The sequence below is a fragment of the Epinephelus moara genome, chromosome 13 (assembly GCF_006386435.1).
Source record: "Epinephelus moara isolate mb chromosome 13, YSFRI_EMoa_1.0, whole genome shotgun sequence".
Lineage (NCBI taxonomy): Eukaryota > Metazoa > Chordata > Actinopteri > Perciformes > Serranidae > Epinephelus > Epinephelus moara.
The window spans coordinates 7,637,283-7,661,876 of record NC_065518.1 but is presented as its reverse complement, the minus strand read 5'-3'; the positions used below and the strand labels follow the sequence as shown (position 1 = coordinate 7,661,876).

At 41.1% G+C, this 24,594-nt stretch overlaps 1 protein-coding gene across 3 annotated transcripts in view; it reads right to left on the bottom strand.

Moving 5' to 3' along the window:
* wnk4a (WNK lysine deficient protein kinase 4a) overlaps positions 1 to 22,776 on the bottom strand; it is a 64,597-nt gene extending 41,821 nt beyond the window's left edge. For 2 of the 3 annotated variants that reach the window (XM_050059808.1, XM_050059810.1), the window contains exons 1-3: positions 22,611 to 22,776; positions 21,710 to 22,378; positions 1,660 to 1,704 (exon numbers count right to left, since the gene is read on the bottom strand). In XM_050059808.1, the coding sequence (XP_049915765.1) occupies positions 1,660 to 1,704; positions 21,710 to 22,345 (681 nt within the window). In that variant the 5' untranslated portion in view covers positions 22,346 to 22,378; positions 22,611 to 22,776. The remainder of the gene's footprint in view (positions 1 to 1,659; positions 1,705 to 21,709; positions 22,379 to 22,610) is intronic. The other variant, XM_050059809.1, reaches the window with a different exon arrangement.
* Positions 22,777 to 24,594: the final 1,818 nt, after the last annotated feature.

The following is a 24,594-nucleotide window of genomic DNA, read 5'->3' as shown; positions in this document are numbered from 1 at the left end:
TATGTGTTAAGGGTTAGACGCTGGGGTTTCAATGCAGTTTTTCATTTCCATGTCTTGAATACTTAGATCTGCATTCAAAACTATGTTAAATATAGCATCAAATCCCATGAAAACTCCATAACAACCATGTGTTAGCCTGTCTCTGTACTTTATTTTTTATTGTCTTTGCGTTTTCCTGTGTTGTTTTTATAGTTTTAGCTTTTTTTTTTATAAATTGTACAGGACTTTGTTCAACTGTTTTTGTTTTTAAATCTGCTTTATAAAAAAAAAAAAAAAAAATTGGATTGGAATTTAGATTTATAGTCTCCCCAATCTGTCTGTGGCACTTGCACCCACACACATTTGTTCCTACTGAAGACTTCAACCTTTAAAAACAATTCACAAATACATAGTTTCATTTTTTCTTTTGTTTTTAAAAAGGCTCAGTAATTTCCTAAAGCAACTGGGCACTGCTGTTTTTAACAAACATTGTACAAACTGGAGTAAACAGCCTAACTGTGGGGGACTATTTTCCGCTGAGGATTAATACACATTTGGTGCTCTCGTAGGTGTTTATACTGTACAGCAGGAAGAGGACGGTGTATATGGGATTAACTCAAAATAAACTACAGTGCCCATGTTTGCTGTAATGACGGAGCATGTTGCCAGGTGCAACAGTGGGCCTCATTTATATGTATTTAATAGTTTTTAGGAGAAAAAAGGAGCTACAAAGACGATACATGTTAGCAGGATCAATTCATTGTTGGCGTCTATCTTTTCATAGGATTAGTTGATGATAAGAAATAAAGCCACTTCACACCAAGCACAGATTTTCAACCAAAAAATGTGTATGTAAATCTATAAAAACTTTAAGAGCTTTAATAAACACTTAACCAATGAAATCCTTTGATCCAAACGATGTTGTACCTCGAGGTCATAGCTAGTTTTCTGCCAAAATAGGGGAATGTCTTATCAATTTGGCGTCTAAAACCCAATATTGTAAGACAAACACTGTGACAACTATCTTAACAACCAAATAATGGACAATTCACAGTTTGAGATTGCCCAGCAGCTGCTAAGGTTACATGTTAGTCACAGATCCGGGTTAGCCGCAACAGCTAGCATTAGCATCACATTTGGATTAGAATACTGTGAAGTTAATGTTAGCGCCTTAGACATTCTCTGCATGGGCAGGTTTTTGTTGTGTGGAGTGGACACCTAAGGCTCATTTATACTCCCTTTACGTACAAAAATAGATATGCATAGATACGGCCAATAGAGGGCAGAGTCAAACGTTTCCAACAACACACATGGCGACCATGGAGGAGGTAGTAATAACGCACCTTTTAACAGAGGCAGCGTTGTAGATGGCTGTGATCTTTTAGGCCATTGAATACATTGTGACATGTGAACGGTGGATTCTTTTCACTGTATTAGCGATCTTTTAAAATGGCTCCTACTTTCGTATCTTGCTTAAACACCGCTACACTGTCCCCACGATCTCCGGTGGTATCTGTAAGCTTTCAGAAAACGTGCACAAACACGGACGAACTGAACGCAGAGTATAGACAAAAGACTCCATCCATGTCTATATACGTGTATAATGTTGAGCATAAATGAGTCCTTCCTGGAAAAACAAGCGGAACATAGAGCATGGCACAAAGCTGATTCATACTGGACCTGGAGTGCATAGCTGTCATTCCTGCAGTGACGAGAAGTGGATTCCTGGAAATTGTAATAGCCAGTTATTACTGTTTTGTGACATTTTATAGGCTAAACAACAAATCATTCAATAAAAATAAGGTTAAGATTATTTGATGAAAACAAATAGTGGTAACCCTAGAAGAGCAGCTGTTATCAGACAGTATGGGACCAAATGAGACAGAGAATGTGTCCATAATTCGTCAACGAACAAGTCGTAACTTTTTGTGAGATTCCAGAAATAATCAAATTCATCTGTCATACTTTTTCATCTACCTTGACTTCTGCTTGAACCCTTTTAGGGACTAGAAGGTGAGCCCTCCTGTCTTCTTCCTGTCGTTAACTTATTACTGAAAGTGCTGTTAACAGGCCATAACTCCTGTGTTCCAGATGCTGACAGAGAGGAGCCCTGCAGATAAAGACCAGAGTTCAAACAGACCTTCAAGCAGGACAGAACCTGCACGGCTTCAGAGTAACTGACAACCAGCTAGCCAAGATCTGGGATTGAGGTCAAAGGCAAAGAGGGGAAAAAAACCCAGTCTGACCTCATGCCTCTGAGACTGACATACGCATTTTGACTGACATACAGTTTGTATAAACACGCACGTAGGCACTCACACTGGTACAGTGTTGAATTTAGATGTTTGCAGGTGAGAACTGAGGTGGCACTGTGCTCTTTCCAAAGAAAACCTGACATGTTCTGTAAATGGAGTGGGCAGAGGGAGGTTAGCCATTAATCTCATCAGGATTGAGGACGCAAACCAGCCTCTGACTGCTGCTCTCACACCGACAACCTGACCTGACTTGTGGCGCCCGGCTAATTACCTACACGAGTAAAGGAGGCCTAGATGCAGGATTACACTATCTCTCATGTATTTCAGGAGTGGAAAAAGTGGCCTGTCGAGCACATCTTTTTCCATCTGGTTTAGATACTTTTTCTAGATATGAACAGATTTTAAAGCCTGACCCAAAGAGGATTTTTGAAGCCGACATTGCAGTTTGGGAGTTTAAAAGAATCAGATAACAATATTATCAACATGTTTTCTTTTTTTACTTTAAACACATCGCTTAAACAAACAATCTTGATATGGATACCGATATTTATTTTTAAATTATGGCCAAAATAGACCTGTGATTGGTACATTTTACAGTTGAAAAATCAACTTGTCAGTGTTCTCTGGAGGACTAACTGTAATAGTGGCAGTGTTTCTTAATATCCTCAAACTACTTTGGCATATTTGTACTGCTATTATTTGTTGTTGGCCGACCAGTAGAGGATCCCGGTCTCACGCCGAAGTCGAAAAAGGCGTCCTTTAACGTCAGCATGATACGTGGCCAGCCCGACGGCATCAAGGGGAAACGTGGCAAGATAAGGATGTAGGTTAAGGCGGCCAAAGTCCGATTAGGGCAGGCGGGAGGGGTGATGGATGGGTCCAACAAACACCGACTTTCACCTGAGAGGGCGGTGTTCACGTCCCGTAAGATTCTAAATCCAAACCCAGTTCTTTTTTCCTAAAGCTAACCATTTGCGTTTGTTGTTGAAGGGAAAAAAAAGTAAATTCACCGTGTACCGATGAAGTGCGTTAATTTTGAAAAAACATTGTATGTGAAACGGAAATGTATTTTGAAAGAAAACAATGTATGTAACAGGCAGAACTTGACACAGCGTCCCAGAACGTCACTGGTCTAGTCTTGGTCATGACTTGGTCTTGGTTAAGGTGATCTTGATTATACTTTCCTACTTCAATTTAACAAACATTTTCAATGCAGCACTTTTACTTGTAGGGGAGTAGTTTCACAGTGTAGTGTTAGCACCGTTTACTTCAGTAAAGTTAAGTAAGTTCCTCCACCACTCTGGCCTCAGTCGTTTAATGGTCTAACTCTAACATATTTACTCAAGTACAAGGTTGTCCTCTGAGCTATACAGTGTGAGCTGTCTCAGAAAGTATTNAACATTTAAGTGCGGAAAACATGCAAAAAAGTAAGAAATCAGGAAGGGGGCAAACACTTTTTCACACCACTGTATTTACTCAAGTACAAGGTTGTCCTCTGAGCTATACAGTGTGAGCTGTCTCAGAAAGTATTGCATCACCTTGTTTGAGAGACTAGGATTGATTTGTTTCAAAGCCGGGAGATCTTGTGTCATTAGCGTGTTTACTTTGTTATTCTTAACAGCTCTTAACCTGTCTGGTGTTTGCTTTTAGTGACTCACTAAGACCTCAGTTAACAGTATTCTATAAACTGCTCTGCACTTATACTACGGTCCTTAGAGAGCTCTCTTCTTAAAAAATCCTCTTCCCTTTCAAGTTGAGATTCATATTGCGCAATTACAGTAACTAGTAACTTTTCCTTGCACGCTACTAGCCCGAAGCATCTCATTCCTTTTTGTCGATAAGCACTGTGTCATTATCTTTTGTTTCGACTTTGACATGGCAGCTTGTGATAATGAAAATGACAAAGACTTACAGTTGCCTGTTGGTGTCCATTACATGCTTTAAGTGTAAACAACAATGGCACACATAGGGAATTACCCAGCCTGATCACACACTGTAATTCATCACATAGTCATATACAATGGCTCCTTTGTAACTTTAACACTTAATTTTGAGTGGTGTCTATGCAGTCTGAAGACCAGCTTGACCTGCAACACTTTCCAGCTGACCTCAGGTCAAAGTAAAACGCAGACGGGAAGACATTCTTGCTCCAATCTGATCAAATAACCCTGCAAGGGAAGGAAGCTTTGAAATGCCGGAGGGGAGAGTATACGGGTGATTCTTTCAGTTTAATAGTGTTTGAAGAGGAAGAGTGTGAATGGAACAAACACTTTGTCCTCTTCAACAAACCCAGCGAACCACTGAGAGATCACAAGATGCCTGGAAGATACAGTCTGTATGAGTTCCGTCCTCAAAGAATAAAGCAGAGCAGCTTAGTTATGGGTCGTCCGATGGTTGTGCAATCAGGCACAAATATGATGACATATTTTCTGTAATGATCAAAGTTTCAATGTGGTGTCAATATTTTCTTATCAGGGCAGCAAGAAATCAGCAGTTCGAGGCACTAAAATTTGTCTGTTAGAAACTTCTTCTACTGTAGTGTAGTGGGGATCGGTAAATAGGAAATCATAAATGGACCACCTTGTTGTGGAAATGAGCTGTGATTGGTGTGTGACTGATTGGGAACAATGATTCAATCAGCTGGCTGTCAGCTGATTACAGCTGGGGCGTATGATTTACTAACTAACGCCATGCTTCTTTTAATGACCCTAAAGGCTTATGTTGCCTTGTGTTGCTTAAAGTATTGTATGTGTTGTAATATGCGACACAGTTTATATTTGTACTGTTGGAACTGATTGTGCGCTGTCTTGACCGGGACAAAGAAGAGATCTTATAAATATGCTCATTTTCAGGTTCATACTTGTATTTAAGGTTTCTTCTAGAACTGGTTTACATGCTTTAATGGTCAAAAGTACTTCAGAAAATATGACAGTTTCACGTTATCACAGAATTTATATTATCATCAGTCAGAATGACCTTTAAAGGAATAAAAATGGAAGGGTTATTTTTGGTTGAACAAACATTTCTTTTACTATACTGAAATGTGACACCATTTTGTTAATGGAATTATGTGTAAAAAGTCTCCCCTAGAGATTGGCCGTCCAGTTGCATTTTTTTTCTGATATCGTAGATAAGAAAATGCTTACGGTATGATAACCAGTATATTGCTGCGACCTTAGCATTAACCCTCTTTCTGAGAAGGCCCCCCATCGGAAAAAGCCCAGTCTGCTCTGAATGGTCAGCGTTTACGGCACCATTAAAAATCTAAACACAACGGGTTCTAGCAGAATTACGATCCAAAATCGCAGAGAAATTACCCACATCGGCAACTAAGGTTACATGTTTCTCTTATGTTAACATGTAGCTACATGTGCATTAGCCATTAGCGGTGTACCTGCATGCGGAGAATGAATGCACTGGAGAATAGCGACAGTTTCTACTGTGAAAAATCACCAATAAAAGCTTCTAAACACAACCAGAAATGTTCCAGCAGGTGTATGATCCAAAATCAAGGAGATATTGAAAACATTAGCAACCAAGACTACATGTTTCCCTCACGTTAGCATGTAGCTACATGTACGTTAGCGGTGTACTTGTATCCGGAGAATGGCGGCCTAGCAGTGTAGGCTATGTAAAGTAACCACTTGCAGTAGAGTGCCTGGAGCAGATGACCATACCTAGCACACCATGATGTCATACTGTAACCAGCGTAGAAACAAGGTATTCAGAGCGGTCTGAAGCCTGAGGATTTTACTCATGGGAAACTTTGACTATGTCTAATACGACCATCCTTCACCGTAACACTACATATATGACAAAAGTATGATAAAGCATAGTAGGTCCCCTTCAAGTGCCTGCAGACACCCCGTGTGTGAGAATTCAATAAACAATGTGTCACATGAGATTCTTCCACACATAAACAAGATATATTCAGCGTTTCCTCATCCTACACACCGAGTGCCATTATTGAAAATTGTGTGTTCTTTACACAGCGGACATAACAGCCAGTCATGCTCCGTCACAGTTATGTCCTCTGCAGCTATAAAGGGCTGAGATGAACCTGTGGGCTCTTAAACCTGATTAAACTGAGTCAAGTGGGCAACTGTGGCTGCCACAGACAATAATCTGCATGCGTGCTTCTTTACAACCCCTCTGATCATTTACTGACATCATAAATATTTGACTAAATATTTTATTGCGCATGAATTCACGTCATTCTTTGTGGATTTTGTACTTTTTGATGTCACATTAATTGAAAATAATTATTTGACTTTTTGTTAAGTTATTGATCCTGTAAAAATGATCTTAAGTATGTAAACCATTTTTTATGATCTGAACACAAAACATAAAATACTGTAATGTTCCCACCACTTCACAATCACCTTTATTAGTACACAGATTTCATCCAGTCATTTACGTTAGTAGATTGAACCATCAAACTCCCGATCTGATTACAAGAATGACCTCAGGGCTAATTGTTTTAAAACGTTAACGATAATTATAATCCGTTACCACTGACTACAGGCCTCAACAAGTTCACGACAACAAAAATCCGGTTTTGAAGGTATATCCCTCCTGGGCGGATTCCTTAGATCTTCTGGCGCCAGTTACAGTATTTGCACACACTTGTTTTTATGGTTCATTTAAGAACCATTTGGGTGTCACATAGGTGGGTCCTGCCAAACAGGAGAGGGAAAATACAGAAGCTCTAGAGAGGTTCCCACACTTGTTTTCCACGTTGTTTAATTTCGATAATTTTCTACAGGCCTGCAGAAGTTTTACTATACATGACTTCTCAAGAATGACGGAGAAAGACTGAAAGATAAATAAAAAACATTTGTGTAGAAAAAATGTGGGTACTGATTTAAAGGGACAGTTCACCCCAAAATCAAAAACATTTCTTCCCGTCACCTGTAGTTATTGTTATTGTCTTGTTTTGGTGTGAGCTGCTGAGTGTTGACAATATCGGCTGTATGTCTGCCTTCTCTCTAATATAATGGAACTAGATGGCACTCGACTTGTGCTCAAAAAATGCATTTGAAAGACACCACAGCAATGTCTCATTTAAACACCCGACCCTTAAATATGCATAACTTTAGGGACTTCTGCTATAAATTGGACATTTTAAATTAGGCGTCTACGGACAGTGACTTGCTCCTAGAGCCAGGTGGAAGAAGCCATTCAGGGATCTGCAGTTTTTGGCACTTCATTGGCTCAGAGGTTGCCCCTTGATCCTGACCCCCACTTTGGGAGCCACTGGTGTAGAAAATCAAGTATATTTTTCCACGGATGACAACAAAGCTGTCACCGTTTGATCTGTCCTGACGCAGAAAGCTCCGCACATCTGGCACTCCAAACTGGACAATATACACTAAGCTTTGCTGGGAAATACGATTTGACTTAGATGTGACCAGAAGAGCATTAGAGCAAAACCTTTTGAGGTTGTTATGACCCTGAGCTTTGCAAAAGCTGGTAAACAGAGAAGGTGCTTTCATCTCTGGGCAGTTTTTTCTTTTTAATATTGTTTTTTATAAAGCTGACAAAAGTCCTTGAATATCACTTGAAATTCCAAATACCTTCAGAGAATAGCAACATTCTTTTATTCGCGTCATAATCAAGAAAAGATTTGCTTTGTGGAGATGTCTGGCATACGGGAAACATGTTGAAACTGTACGTTTGGTAACTAGGTTATTTGTACTCCACTCTGGCTGCAGGAGGGGTGCAGCGGCATAGTGTTACACTGACAAACAAGGATGTGCTATCAAGTGCCACTGGCAACCAGCACCGGATACAGTTTACGAAGTGATGGTATGCAAGCAGTGGCCTTGTCACAGGAAGGCAACAAGATGAAAGATTTATGAATCCTCAAGTGGCTGCTCAGCTCTGTCCGATAAAGACACAAAATGACGGATATTTTGAGAGCATGAATGTGAGTTTGAGGTTAAATATAAATGTGAACTATGGCAGCACAGTTCAAGGAAACACAAATTCATGCTTTCTGTTGACTGAGAAAACACATTGCAGTGTTTGTTGATGGGCACTGCAACGTGCCTGGCCCCAAACAGGTAGAGCCATTACTGTACACCAATGGCCGATTCATCGCAGGACTCACATGGCAGCTTGGAGCACATTTACACCCCCGACACCTCCGTCTTGCACACTCCGACACACATGGTCAGTTCAGAAATGACCAGAGGTGACCCCAAGGAGCAGTCTTTTCCCTTACCAACTATGGCCTCAGAGCCCCAACAGCTATTAAAACTTGAGGTCTTTGGTTTGTTTAGGAAGCAGGACTCGGGGCCTCTCCAGGGCCCAAACTGCAGGGTGACCACATGTTTTCCTCTAAAGGAACGGCTGCACAGTCAAACACTGTCAATGCGAAAAACACTGAGGTTTTTCCAATGTGTACGACTGATTTTTTTTTTTCCTATACACTAAATGATATTGGACTGTGAACATGGAAAAGTTGACAAACATGAGAGAAACATGGTGGCCGTCGATTACCAGATAAATCAATCAACAGTAAATTAAACCACATGATTTTGATTATAATCATCATATCATTCATCAGTCATTTATCAAACAAACTGAAACATAAGGATTTGCTGTTTTTCTCTGTTCAACATCGTTGAAATGGAAATTATGATGAACATGTCAAAACCCTGTGTTCCTGAGGCAAGTCCATTATTGTCCAATTTTGAGAATCGGCACCAGAAAATCGGACAATATCTTTTTATCTAAGGACAGAGTGTCTCTCTGTGACGGCTGCTACAACCAATTCCTACAAACTGACCAATCAGAATATGGCGTGAAATGAAGCAAGAAGTACTCCTCACACATTCAAGGGAACACGTGGTGAGTAACTGATACACAAATGGTCATTTTGCAAGTGAAATATTCCTTTGAAGGGATAGTTTGGATCTTTTGAAGTGGGGTTGTATGAGGTACTTATCCATAGTCAGTGTATTACACGCAGTAGACGTCAGTTAGCACGCCCCCAGTTTGGAGAGGCAGGCAGGAGTACCGACATGAAAGCTAAGCGATTCAAATAAACACAAGAAAATTTGTGCTCTAGATAAAGGATCAGCGCTCAGTGAATAACTTGATAAACTATTATGGCAAGGCTTAACTTTACAGACCAATGAGCAGTGATAACTAACATGTCTTTGGGGTCATCAGGTGTTTCGTCTAGTTGGTCCCACGACACCTCCAGGAGGCTAGACAGTGATCTCTGGCGTCCCAGAGACACTCCCCTAATGCCAGTTCTCACTGCTCCCCGCACCAACCCAACAACCTCCTTTACCTTACTTACACATGGCTTTCTCAGCCCAAACAGCACTGCCACCTTCAACAAACCCAGGCTCCGTTCATGCGAGCTCCAGGTAGCGACTGTGTCAATACTACCTTTCCTAGCACATTCACCATACCCTATTTCACATGCTACATATCATAACTCCAATATAAGCTAAAGTTAAAGGAGATAGAAAAGATAAACTCACAGGCTTTCTCAGCCCAAACAACACTGCCACCTTCAACAAACCCAGGCTCTGTTCATCAGGTTCAGGTCTACCGCTGCCTCAAATAGTTTTGTTAGTTTGTCTAATTGTGTGACTTTGGTGTTTTATGGTTTTAGTTCGGTTTCACCCAAGTCACAGAATAACACAGACTAACTAACTGATCGAGGCAGTGGTAGACCAGCAGCCACTGCATCCAGCGAGCTAAAATTGCTGCTTTTGTCAATGGAGTCTGGTGGCTTTAGAGCATAGTTGGGGAAATAAGGCTGTTAATGACTTTCCCATCAAACCAGGCCATCTGATGGAAAGGTAAAACAGTGAAAATACTCTTAATATAGAACCCCCATCCACAGCAGTACATTGCTTAGCTTCTCTGCATCTACTACACACTGACTATGGACGAATACCTCATACAACCCCACTTAAAAAAATATCCAAAATATCCCTTTAAATGTGTTAGGAATCATCTTTATCAGGAGTAGATTTCACCTGCACTGATAGGCAGAGCGTTATCTGAGAGTTAAGGGCAAGTCCAAGTAGCGGAGAGCATCCAGATACATATCCAATATGTTACAGATGCAGTATATTGTATTTGTGCTCCACTGAAAGACAGAGTCAACGTGAAACACAAAGGATTCTTCTAGAGGGATGGATATTGATGTTATCCTGAAAGGATGAGCCTAGTGTCAAGAAACGAGCTTTCCACATGAAGCAGAGCCAGCGATTGTATAATAAATGGGTCACCAGAATACTATTACTGGAAGCTGGAAAACTTTAAACAACCCAGGAACACTGGCTGAAATCTCTCACATGAAGAATCGATCCGCAGTACAGACGGATCCAAATAAAAGCAACGACTCAGGAGAGACAGAGGCTTTGCCAGCAGCACACTCGTGTACGTAAAAGTACAATAGCTCAGTCATTACATCTGGCACATGGAGAACCAGTTTAAAATCTGTTTTTTCCACTTAGTGTTCCCAGTCTGTGGCTGGCAGGGGTACATGTTGAGAGCCTTTGTACCGCTGACAGATGAAAGTAAAATGATGGGCAACAGATGAGGCTTATGATCATTTTCAGTCAGTATCTCTCTACATGTTCTCCGCTATGACTTCACAGCATACTCTGGATGTTTGTTAAGGCCTTAAACATAATAGAAAAACAAACAGAAAGTCAGATTACTGTGTTTGTACAGTGTGTCTCGCAGCCGGTCTGGCTGAATAGCGGCTTATCTACAGTAAATATCATGTTTAGCTGTCTAAATTACAGAAGCTATTGAATGGAATAATAATTATTAATACAAATAAAATGTAGCCTACATCTGAATACTTTTAATACTTAAAGACATTGTCAGGTTCTGCCTTTTACAAAGATTAAATCCAATCTTATATGGACAGACATTGCAGACTACTACACTTAAATACAATATAATAAAGTAAAAACACGACTTATAATGGAAAAACATGCCAACGTAACTGGTGGCCAGTAAAGGTTTATGCAAGGCACGTTGATTCAAAGGCTGAAAATGGGCTTTTACTGAGATGATAACAGGAGTGCAAGAAAAAGAAGTGGTCAGTGCATTCAGTGAACCAAACAAAGGAGCTACAAGGTGAATATATGCCGCAATATATCTACCCAATCACTTTGCCCGACAAATTATGACTGGGTCCATAACATAACAAACTTCTGCAGGTGCATGACATCAAAGGAAGGTGTTGAGCTTCACCTTTGCGGTCGAAAATACGTCATTTCTTGTGAGCAACACTCATTTAAAGTGTCAAGTGCTCTACCATAAATCAGGCTTTACTGGTACTCAGAAAAAAAGTCTGCGAAATGCACATATGGCTTCAAAAGAAAGAGAGGGTTTCTCCATTCATGGCAGCAACAATAGTCCTTGGTGCAAAGCAGTACATAGTATGTATAATGAATCACCAAAATTGAAAAAAATGTTGCGCTGGACATGTCGTTTGAAACTATATAAACAAGGCAAGGTGCAAGTGCAAGGCTACAGCAGCACTGATTCCTTAAGTCTTTGGGAACTCCGTTAATTTTCAACTTGGTCCCCGTTTCCCATGTTTTTGTGTTTAAGTGACTAATGGAGACAACAGTTTTTGGAATTTAATCAGTATTGAGCAAGATCACTGCAGATGGCAGCAGTGAAAAAGGCTGCAATGTAGCCACTCCAGGCAGGTGTGCCTCATCAATTTACGCTGACTAAGGGCCATTTCATAGTCGACACAAAGGCACGCAGACGCGAACGCACTGGGATGCATCTAGACGCATTGGCCTCCATGATGCGTGCTTGTGTCTCAAAATGTTTTTGATACACGACGCAGCGATGCGTGTAATACCATACATTGCCAGCGGGGGTGATAATGCAAGCAATGTACTTGAAATTAACCACTTTTTGTTATTCACAGAAGAAGCAGGGATGAAATATGGCGGGTGAGGAGGAAAAACTTTGCGAACTTGTACGGGCACACCCTCATTTATATGACAGTTCTAGTGCCCTGCACTCTAATATAAAAGCAGTGCTAGCTAGCCGGAATGTACCGGTGACTCTGCTACCCCCTATTGCGCAAGCGATGTACTGCATTTCAAGTGTCGCCCACGTCGCTTGCGATCAATGTGTTGACTATGAAAGGAAGTGCATTGCTCGTGTTGCATGCTCGCATTGTGTGCGTCGACTATGAAACGGCCCTAACAGTGCATGTTTTTGCCACTGACAGGCTCAGATTGTAATTTCAAGTGTCTGACAGCATTACAGAAAGGACCCTAGAGAGGAATGAAATGTTTTTCCCAACCGTTTGCTTGTTGGAGCACAGAAAACGTATCTTATTCTCCCTTACTCAAACAAATTAAACTATTACTGGCTCTCATCTCTCCGACTCTCACCGACGTTTACAATGTTTTCTTCCTGCAACAAGTCAGGCCCCTTAAGATTTCAGAACGAGACTTCTCGTTGGTGAGACTTAGACACAAAACAGACTGGAGCAAGTGGAAGGTTGTTGCAGTAATGTTTGGTAATATAAGATACTCATAGTAACAGTCTGAGCCTGTTTGTGGCAAAAGATACACCTGTTCCAGGTAGATGCATTTCAGCTTGTTTCGCCGCTGCCAGCTGGACTTATTTCAAAAACTGTTCCCTTCTCCTTTAAATTTTGAAAGACTTGGACAAGTTTGTACCATTCACACATCTATTTTCTTAACCCTCTTATCCTGTTTAGGGTCACTGAGCAGGGCCCCCTCCAGCATGGATAAGGTGAGAGGCTGGGTGCAGTCACTTGTCGCTCACATGGCTAAGACATATAGGAAAACACGTCCACGCTCACCTTCACACGTTCAAGCAGTTTAGCTCTGAACAGAAACTTACAAACACACCAAACAGCCCTTAGGCCTCTGAGCACAGTTTCTTACAGTATCCACCCTAAATAAGACACTAACATACTATCAACAGCAGCCAATGAGACACTGTTATCTGGCTTCAGCACTGAGCGCACACTGTATGATACAGACAAGCTGTATCTCACAGGCCAATCACCAAATGAGCGCACATTTAGTACAGTTCGTGTTTTATAGGTGACACAGTGCAGCCTTCCCCTCAGGACTGCACAGAGCAAAAGCAAACAAACAAAAAGGCCTCACGTCAAAGTGACGTGCTGCCATGTGTAAATGTAGGCTATCATTGTGGGCCTCCTTCACCCTCTCCTCGGAGAACATTGGCAGGCCCTGATAAGCTCGATCTCGCTGCACCGTGGGCCCTGCGAGGAAAGGCACTGTTGATGTTGGACACACTAGAACTGATAGGAAGCCCACAGCGTGTGTTATGTCACTGAACACTAGCCACATTCAGATAAAGGTTACACAGCCAGGCTTGTGTAAGGCCGGGCGAGCATGAGGACGGAGGCAACAGAGAAATAGATTTATGCTTTGTTGTTTAAGAATTCAAACTGTGCGGACCAGAGAATCACGGCGTTAATGAGGTTTTACAGCTTTAATTTAATCTGGCGCTTTTATATGAGCTTTAAGCCTGTGAGCTAATATGTAAACAGTGCAGCTTCCAGCTCTTTCTGCCCAGTGAGCCCATTTTCACTCAGGTAATGGTTCCAACTCTTACTACAGCAGGGGTGATGTAAATCTTCCACCATCATCACACCTCCTCCTCCTTCCTTCTGTCCTTAGGTAACTCCGTTTCTCTGAGACTTTTAAACAAACAGAGTCAAGCTACAACTAAAAATTCCTTTGTTATTGAGTAATATAGCCATTTTTCTTTGACTCAATGAATTGTTTAGTCTGTAAAATGTTAGTAAACAGTGAAAAATGCCGGTCATAACTTCCCAGAGCCCGAGGGGACATCTTCAAAATGCTTGTTCGTCCAACTAAAACTTTCAAAACCCAAAGATAATCAACTATGATGCACAACAACACAGCAAATACTCACATTTGAGAGACTTGAAATGAAGTAACTGAAAGGCCACTGTTATAATTTCAAGACATGTAAAGTAAATCAGGATTAAAAATTATTATTATTATTTTTCATTCCTTTTCTAATTTTTTATTTTTTTCTATTTAAATTTTGCTTTTTCCAACCAGTGGGTTAAGATATTGGAGCGGATGTCGAAGGAGTTTTCTTTATATGTTTAGGTAAATTCTGAATATAATGTGTATAAATGTTCTGGGGAAAAAAGGAAATGTAGATTGTTATGCAAGCTATGCATCATCAAAAACATTTTTGAGGCCCTAATTTTCTTAACCACAAGCTTATATTACAATAGCTATAAAACAAGGAAATGAACCAATTCTTTAAATTTGAGAAGGTGGAACCAGTAAATGTTTGGCTTCTTTTGCTGGAAAAATGAGCAACAATATTTATAAATAATTAAATTGCTGTGCCTTAGTCATTAAAGCACTAATAAAGAGCTGAAACTAAATGATGACATTTTTATGCATATTACAGCTGATACAACTTTGATACCGACAATAAAATCAGTCCTTTTCTTTTCATCTTTACTTTGAGAAATAAAATATCTGTCTACAAAATGATTTTTGAATTTACTAAAGAAGCCAAAGTTTGACATTTTGGGAAAAAGAAAAAGTTTTTATGCTAAGCTAACAGACTGCTTAGAGTGGTTCTGACCTTCTGACCATACTTTCAGCAAAACAGCAAATAAGTATGTTTCCCAAAATGTCAAACTATTCCTTTAAATGCCATCTAAAAAGCTGCCACGCCAGAAATATACCTCTGTGAAATACAATCTAAAAACTTTATATGAAATAAAATTACTGTGGAAATTCAGGTTTTTAAATCAGACTCATCCCCAAACTATGCTGCAGTGGTTTGGGTCAGGCATGGACATAAACTGTGCAGGTTCATGTCGGGTCAGGCCTGATTTTTTGGGCCAGAACATACGTCTAGCCCACATAGGCACAATATCACTGGAGAGTTTTATGTGTTGCAGGAAACGTTTATCACAAAAAAAGGGTTCTCGTTAACCAAAAAAAAGTTTGTGACGTCTGTAAACCACATAAGGAGCTCACCAACCTTTACAACTTGATTTGACATAATCAGCAGAAAACTGTCTCTCAGTCTGTGTTTACACGTCCAAAGAATTGGCTAATTGCTTGTAGGTGCTGCAGTGTTTTCAAATGCACTCAAGCCGATCTTGCAGCAGCACCACACGGCCCTCATAAACACTGATAGCGCTGAAAATACAGGTGGGCTGTGGTGAAGTAGAGCATGGTGTGGCTGTTTAAATAGAGCATGATTAAAGAATGGGTTTAAAAACATGCGAGCACAAAAGTGTCAGAGTGTGTGCTGCAGGGCACGCTGAAGGAAACTGCCCTTGAATAAGATCAGGTATTGTGCAACCAATGCCCTTTAAATGGAGCTCACCAAAAAGGATTTACGCTACAGTGCACTCGCTCCTATCAGTTACTAAGGAGCTCACTGTGGTGTTACATTCACGGTTCGTCGTGCTTCATGATTCAGCATTTCATATCTGTGGCACTTCTGTGTAAGCAGCAATAACAATGACATACAGTAGCAGATACAGTGCGTTGGAAACTCTTTGTGTCCCAGTGTGGACTGAATGGAAGAAGGTGGAGACAATGTAATGGCTCATCCATTTTTTATCACCTCTACATTTCCGTCAGAGCCCAGTTTATGTTGCCTATATGGCACCTGTGTCACCTGGGAGCCCGTGGGGGAAGGGTTGCTAGGTAGCTGCCACCTGGGAAGGGTTTTTCTGTCCTTGCTTTCTTTAGGAACAGCCCTTAACTTACAGCAACATGTCTTTAAAGCTCTGTTGTTACTAATAAATCTATTCCATCACCAACTTTGCTGCGAAATATGTGATCAAATCGGTCTCTCAAGTAGAATCTATTTCAACACAACACAAGGAAAGAGTGACAGTAACAACAACGATAAAGGACAACTAAAAAAAAGATATAATATTACAGATAGAAGTTATATAAGTGTAGTAAAGGCTGCAGCAAATTGTGAAATACAAGTGCTTCACATTTGGGCTGTGTCACATGGTTGACATTATCGGATATCTAAAAATGTAAAAGGTGCGGCAACCAAAAGCGGAATCAGCTCTTAAAATAAATCTGATAAATTTGGATCAAACTCAAAATACGAGTGTAGGCAGGTGGAGAGAGTCTGTCATCGTATCTTTACAAAATCGGACAAAAAGAGCAATTGCACTTAATGGACGGTGAAAACGCAACCAGATGGCGGTGGGGGAGGGAGACAAAGCGAGAATGGGAATAAACAATAATGATTTAAGAGGTTCTTGATTATTTACACGATACTATCATACTGTATTATTACCATGATATCAATATTGTATTTTATTTCAATACCACTATCTCACTACAATCCTTCCTAGTGATATTGTCCATGCCGACATATCAGCTTAGCAGTGAGACAATATGTGCATGTGTTGGAAGCAATCTAAATACATGCAAACATCCACAAAAAGTTAGTAGGAAAAAATAAATAAAAATATCACAGAAAAGTATCTGCACTGTGAAAGTGTATATCACAGAGCTGCAATGATTAATCAGTAAGTTGTCACCTTTGAATTAATTGCAAACTTACAAACAAATTTGATTATAGGTTTGCAACGGTTTGAGATTTTCACAGTACAACAACTGTCTCAGAAAATATCACGATGTCATGATATCACGATATAGAGTGCCGAAGTCACACCCCTTCCGGTAGAGCTCATGGGACCTTAGATCGGAAAAAATATGAATGGCAGTGAATGGGGAGAGCAATATTATCTTTTGGTCCCGTTTGAGTTGCGACATGAAATCTAAATAATATTTAAAAGCTTAAAATTTATATTTTAAATATAAATTTAAATTTAAACAACATATTATGTTGTTGATGAATTTAAAATATAAATTTTAAGGTCAAGAAAGTCATACTTTGTGGTAAAACTGTTGAGATATAAGCTTAATTAGAAAGACTCAAGAGTACACAGGAGGAGGTCGCGTATGTGACGTCATAGCTTTCGCTTGCGTCCTGCAGCTTGGCCTCCCCGCTGAAATTCCACTGTTTCATGATTAATGGATTTATGATTGAAGATGTCTGTGTGTTTTGTGCCAGGTTGCAGTCACTCCAAGCTGCTGAAAGCGAGCGAAAGCTATGACGTCACATACGGGACCGCCTCCTGTGTAGTCTTTCTAATTAAGTTTTTTTCAAAAGCTTATATCTCAACAGTTTCACCACAAAGTATGACTTTCTTGACCTTAAAATGTATGTTTTAAATTAATTAACGACATATTTGGATTTCATGTCGCAACTCAAACGGGACCAAAAGATAATATTTCTCTCTTCATTCACTGCCATTCATATTTTTTCCGATCTAAGGTCCCGTGAGCTTCACCGGAAGGGGCGTGACTTCGGCACTCTATAACAGAGTTATTATTATCAGTTACAATGACCCTTAACGCAACGAAAACAGCAGTTAAACAAACTTTTTATTACTATAATTGAACCTTGAAACCCTTTTTTTTAACTGTAAGTATTTGTAAAAAATAAATAAATAAAAAATAAAAGTGAGAATTTCCGTCCAGCTGCATTTTTTCAATAGCGTAGATGAGCAAATGCACACAGTATAACTGTCAATTTTCAAACCACGGTATACACTAAAACCAGTATATCACTGCAACTGTATTTCATAAAGATTTAAATAAATATCTGAGAAAAACAAAGTTAAAATTGACTGATTCCAGCCTCTAAAACGTGAATATTTTCTTGTTTCTTTAATCCTCTCTGATAATAAACTGAATATCTTTGGGTTGTGGACAAAACAAAACATTTGAAGGTGTCATCTTGGGCTTTAGGAAACAGTACTTGACATTTTATAAACCAAACAACTCATCAATTAATTGAGAAAATACTCAACAGATTAATTAACATTTAAAATAATCATTAGTTGCAGCCTTGGAAAGGTTTATATATTCGTGTTGCATATATTTTATTTCCTTCATGTAAGTTTGCCCGAGGAGGACCTGTCCAAACATTGCTAACATCAGCTTAAATGAGCTCTAATTCCAATGAGTGCTTACTTTTCTATTGTATTATAATCTTATTATAGTCTTAATATTAGTTGGTAGAATTTATGAGCAGTGACGTGAGCCTTGTTTTGTATTTTACACCGTCCTGGCTGAGCTCTGGTGTAGTATGTCATGGAAAAACTTAAATGCATTGTTTACTTTTTGTGTGCAGGCACAAAAAGGTTCCTGGGGACACCGCCCAGATGGACCTGCATTCTGAGTAACAACTCCGACAATATGCTGCACACAGGAGGACACCTTTTGAGTGTCTCGGTTAAAGTGATGACTACTTCAAATGACGATCTGTGTAAGTGTGAATCAGGTAAAGCAGAAGTTGTTCACATTCTGAACAGCTGATCTTAACTGCCTGCAGATTACAGCTCAGGCTCTGTAACACATAGTTAAAACAGCTTAAGGCATTTCTACCTGACTTGTAATGACGCACCTCCGGCTGCTGCTCCATCAACATTACAGAGGTGATTGTGTTTAGCCACCAACAGCCAGCTTTTGTGTTCGTTTAAGCAATCAGGGGGCACCCGGGGAGGACGGGGTGGTGATTTCAGGCAAGAAATGCAGCCAAGTCTTTGAGGTTAACTTATCACAACAGTAACCATATCAACAATGGCCACCTTTAAGCTTATTAGGAGTGATTAGGGAGCTTAACTGGGCTCATGTCTCTAGTAAAGAGATGAAATAGCGTGCTTGTTTCCAACACGGCCCCCGGCCAAAGAGCTGCAACACAATGTGGGGAGGTTTTTGCTCCACAGAAGTTAAAGGCTTTAAAAGTCACAGCACAAACACTGACAGACCCCTGCTTGAGTTTGACTGGAAGCTGTGAAACAGTTGTCTCAGTGCAGGTACAGGGACATCTGTGCCTCTCTTTCTAGCTTCCCCAAACTGACACCTGTTGAGTGAACTGACAGGTGGGCTCTTGAGGCAGGAGTCCCAACCTGCTGGTGCTGGAGCTTGAGGGCACTCCTTCACCCCGCGTAATCCCTGACTGTCTGTGTGCCGGTGCCTCCTGCAGAGCTTAACGCAAAAGACAAAGACTCTCTTTGTGTGCCGTTCGCTGCACACAGTGAAAAGGTGCGTTCATGTGCAGCGATGTCTTAAAACAAAGTTCCAATAAAAGTGATTATTGCTATGTAGTCCAAAGTCAGTGGGTTTAATTTGAGGTTTAGAGGGCATAACTTCACACCTACGAGGGCTCACATGGGTGCCAGATACTGATACCGATGCACGTCACACACACACCAGCAAATGTTGAGGGTGGACTTAAATCTTAAATCTTTAAATCCTCTGCTGTGCTATCAAACCATGTAAGCAAGAGAAGTGGCAGCTGCTACCCAGGCTGTTTGGTGGCTGCATGCCAAACACTGTGGTGTAAAAAACCAGACCGACACCTCTTTAAGTTTTCATCAGACAGAAAGTGTGTGAATCTGTCTCACTTGTTTCCGTGCTCCGTGTGAGCCAGGCGTTATCTCTCAGATGTAGGATGGAAACATTTTGAAGCACTACTGGAACTATTATCGCACACAAATACTGACGGTAGAGCATGGGAGCTTTTCTCAGTTGTTCTTAGTTTTGCACGTGAGGCATCCAGAGAGCTCGCCTCGGTGTCACCGGTTGTTAATGAAAACAGAGATTAGAGGGGATCATGGCGGGCCGGACAGAGTGGTTCAGTTGGAGCTGACTGCTGACAGGATGACCTGGGTTACCACGAACAGGGCCTGACACAGCCAGACTCAAGGTCAACAGGGAATAATAATCAGTAGATTAGCTGCTTCACATCAACTCTAGTGAGCTGAGTAGGGCAGGAGAGTAGGGAAAGTAGGTTTGTTGCTAGGGGGGGAGAAAAGAAGATATACTGCAGTGTATCCAGTGTAAACTGTGGCTTAAAAAACAATGGGGTGTGGAGTATGACTTGAAACTTATCATTGCTTTTATCAGCAGCCGTCCAGCTGCTTAAATGACAGAAAATGCACTTTTAAAGTACATTAAATCTTTGCTGATGAGTTCCTGAATGCAAACTTTTCCACCCAAACTGGCAACTTAAAGGGGCAGTTCACCCCAAAATCAAAAATACATATTTTTCCTCTTACCTGTAGTGCTATTTATCAGTCTAGATTGTTTTGCTGTGAGTTGCTGAGAGTTGGAGATATCAGCCGTAGAGATGTCTGCCTTCTCTCCAATATAATGGAACTAGATGGCACTCAGCTTGTGTTGTGCAAAGTGCCCAAAAAAAATACATTTGAAAGACACAACAGCAATGTCTCTTTCCAGAAATCATGACTCGGTTACTCAAGATAATCCACAGACCTTTGTGTGAGCAGTTTCATGTGGGATCTACTTTCTTTTTACCAAACTATACCCACAATTGTGTCACCGTGAAGAAGGAAACAGGCATCTTGCTAGCTCACCTAACACCACTGAGCTACCTAACATTACAGCTCACCTGAGAGGGATTCCATGCACTTCTATTGGCATTATTAGCACTTCTGTCCTATTTGCGTCTCATTAAAACATTGGCACACACAGTACTGTCCAGCTTCTATTTGTGGACATGTTGTTCTGGTGTTTGTTTACGCACAATACAGCGTAATGTGTTCTCGTCAACTGGCATTGCTAACAACATCTTGGTTTTCCAGCTTGCAGCACTGGAACGTGATCAAATTCAGGTTTACATCATTCCCAGCTTCCACCTCTGACTTCCTGGGTGAATGTAATGCAGCATTTTGTCTTGCTATCAGTGGAGCACAAGCACGAGCCTCTCATTCATGAGTAGGTGCACACTTGTTTCTGCACAGTGACAGGTTGGCGGGTGTAGTTCAGTTAGTAGAAAGAAAACTGGATATACTGGTAATTTGACTTCAGGGGGGTGCTCCAGTTGAAATTTCCGACAGTGAAGTCAGGATTCCTGAGTTCCTAGTGCAAATGGAACGTACTGTAAGCATTAATGGCGTCTTTCTGAGCTGAGCTGTAATGTTAACTAGCTCAGGGGTGCTAGGTGAGCTAGCAGCAGATGCTTCCTTGGCTGGCAGGTGTAGGTCAGTAGAAAGAAAATAGTCCCTACATGAAACTGCTCTCAACAAGGTCTGTGGATTATCTTGAGCGGCCAGGTCATGATTTCTGCAAAGAGAAATTGATGTTGAGTTTTTTAACTGTATTTTTTGGCACGTTGAGCTCCACAAGCCGAGCGCCATCTAGTTCCCTTATATTAAAGAGAAGGCAGACATCTCTATGGCTGATATCTCCAATACTCGGCAACTCACCCCAAAACAATCTAGACTGGTGATTGCACTACAGGTTAGAGGGAGGATCTATATTCTTGATTTTGGGGTGAACTGTCCCTTTAAAGTTTTGTTCTACAGTGAAATATGAAAGAAGCCATCTTACCTGTAGCTCGCACCATGCCACCTCCACTGTTGTCTCTGTGTCCAGTCCTTTATAGACCGTCTTGAAAGACCCCCTTCCAATCTCTATGTTGAATTTGAGGTATCTTCCATCAGGTGAGGTTGCCACCGCTTTGGTCTCCACGTCCTCTTTCTCTTCCTGCTCCCACTGGGTATCAAACGTGATGCGAGACAAGGTTTTGTGCTGCTTATTGTTCTGAAGTTCATTCTCAGACTCCGAGCTGGCTTCCTGAGCGCTGGATCTCGGGACGGGATCCCAGTTCCCGGTGAGAGACCGGGCGTCGGGCTCCTGGCTGCTGGGGGGTGTGTTGGAGCTGGTGCCCGGGCTGGAGACAGGGGACGGCGACGGCGGAGACTCGTCGGTTTTTTCATCCTCTGCTCTGGACTCGGACAGTGTCAGGATATTCTCAGCCGACCAGGACAAGGCTTTGGAGAGGGCGCCGCTGTACAGAGGCGAATCAATGTCCATGCTGATTTTTTGCAGCCCGTAAGAGTTTCTCCGTGCGCCCAAGCCGTGCGTCCTCAGCACGGATGGGACCCGGGATAAGCAGTCGTCGGTCATATTCACAGAGAGGCCTGGGAAACCGCGTCCTGGTATCTCAACCTGTGCGTGTGACATTGTAGCAGGTTCAGCGTCTTCTTGATTCAGAGCCTGAATGTGGAGATGGCATCAAGAAAATAGAGCACCGTTACATTAAGTTCCGAGTTGCTTTTCCATGATGTCAGTGGCGTTAAACCATAAAATAACAAGTCTGTTCATATAACTAACAAGTCAGGATTAATCATGATAAATAAACAGGCCGCTACCTGTAGCTACAGTCAACCTTGTAAAGTATATATTCTAAGTGTGGAAAAAAAACAGAAAAAGTAGGATAAATACTCACTCATCACAGCCGCTGCGTAAAAACTATTCACATAAACGCATCGCGCACTTAAAAGCAGATTAAAGCATAGCTCCAATAAAATAATCCCAGTTGTCTTCTTCTCCTCTCTTTACAAAGTCCTCAGCCATAACCTCCGGTGAAAGGACGGCGCTGACTATATCAACAGAGCTCCGGAGGGCTGAGCGTCCTGTGCGCTCCAAGTGCGCGCTCCCAACTCCGCCCCTCGAAGCCTTGACGCGCTAATAAGACTATCCAGAGGGAGTAATTACAGGAGGATTTCAGCAGTGTTTGCAAACTACTTCTGTCTAAAACCTCAACATTTCATTAGGCAATTTTACCTTTTATTGTATGCGTCACTGGTATCCAAAAAGATGTGTGGACTACCTTCAAAATCTAAATTTAGGGTCGCGTTGTGGGTTGCACAATGCCCACCATACACAACTTTACCCTCTTACATGCAGTGTGAGTTTTAGTCGCACAGTATAAGATTTCTTGCAGGGTCACTACTTGTAAAACTAGATTCTTTTTTTAGATTATTTCCCATCCTGCTCCTATTGGAAAACATTAAGCCAAACTCCCTTTAAAAAATGACATATTAACAATTTCTTATGTGTCTGCAAAAACACATGACTCCAGAAACAAGAGATAACAGGCGTCATATGTCCACAGTATTCTCATGAATTCGGCATTAGTAGAATCCATAAAGATAAACAGTGTTTGCGTAAAAACTTTGCTGCTTCAACTCGCGACCAGACTCCGTTGGTTGGCTGCACTATTTTAGTGTGAGGACACTGTGGGATTGAGAGGCGGGCCGTTCCAAAAATTAAGATTTCTCACTAAAATAAGTGCTGGTTGGCGGATCAGATACACGCCGAATTAAACACCGACTCTTGTTCACTCCACAGCTCAACCAATTTCTCCTCCGTGCTTTGCGCAAGAGAACCGAGACTTGTTCACGTTCTTGCGCCCCCAGAGTCCTCTCCATGTTTACTGTCAACCCAGCTTGCGTCTTGTCGTTTGGTGCTGAGAGCGCAGCTATTGGTTGTTGACAATGTTCACATCATTGAACTTTAGTATTTAAAATGTATGTTAATATTAAACATGTTTGAAATTATGGGAGCGTAAAGATGAAAATTAGACTGATATAAGACAGCTCGGACTGACTTTTACAACCACTAAACAATCCAGTTCACGGGAGCGAGCCCGAACTGAGGCTAAACTTTCATGATTTTATTTAGACATTGGAGACATGGATGGATTATTAAACGAGCCCACCAGACACAGGCCAAGGGGCCCAAAGTGTCAGCCCCCACCGCTCTGACCTACAAAATGTAACTCAAATGAAAAAGTATGACCAGAAAAAAACTCAAAATAACCCACAAAGACATGCAAAGTAACTCTTAAGAGACAAAAATGACAAAAGCGAGTTAAATGACCAAAAAAAGACACAAAAAGACCTTAAAGAGACTCAAAATGACTACAAAGAAATGCAACACAACCAAAAAAATACACAAAATGACCTCAAAGAAACTCAAAATGACTACAGACACAAAATGACCACAAACCCCCCCCCACACCCACACACACACACACAAAAGTACCGCAACAAAATANAAACTCAAAATGACTACAGACACAAAATGACCACAAACCCCCCCCCACACACACACACACACACACACAAAATTACTGCAACAAGATAAACAACAACAAAAAGGGGCCAAACAACCAAAAAAAAGGACACAAAATTACCTCAAAGTGACACAAAATGAGGACAAAGAGTTGCAACACGGCCGACAAAAGACAAAAAATTACCTCAGAAACATAACATGACTACGAAGGGACACAAAACAACACAAAATAACAGCAGAGAGACAAAAAAGAACTACAAAACGGGGCCAAACAACCAAAAAAAGACCTCAAAGAGCCACAAAATGACAACAGAGAGATGCTACACGAACAAAAAATACACAAAGTGAGTACA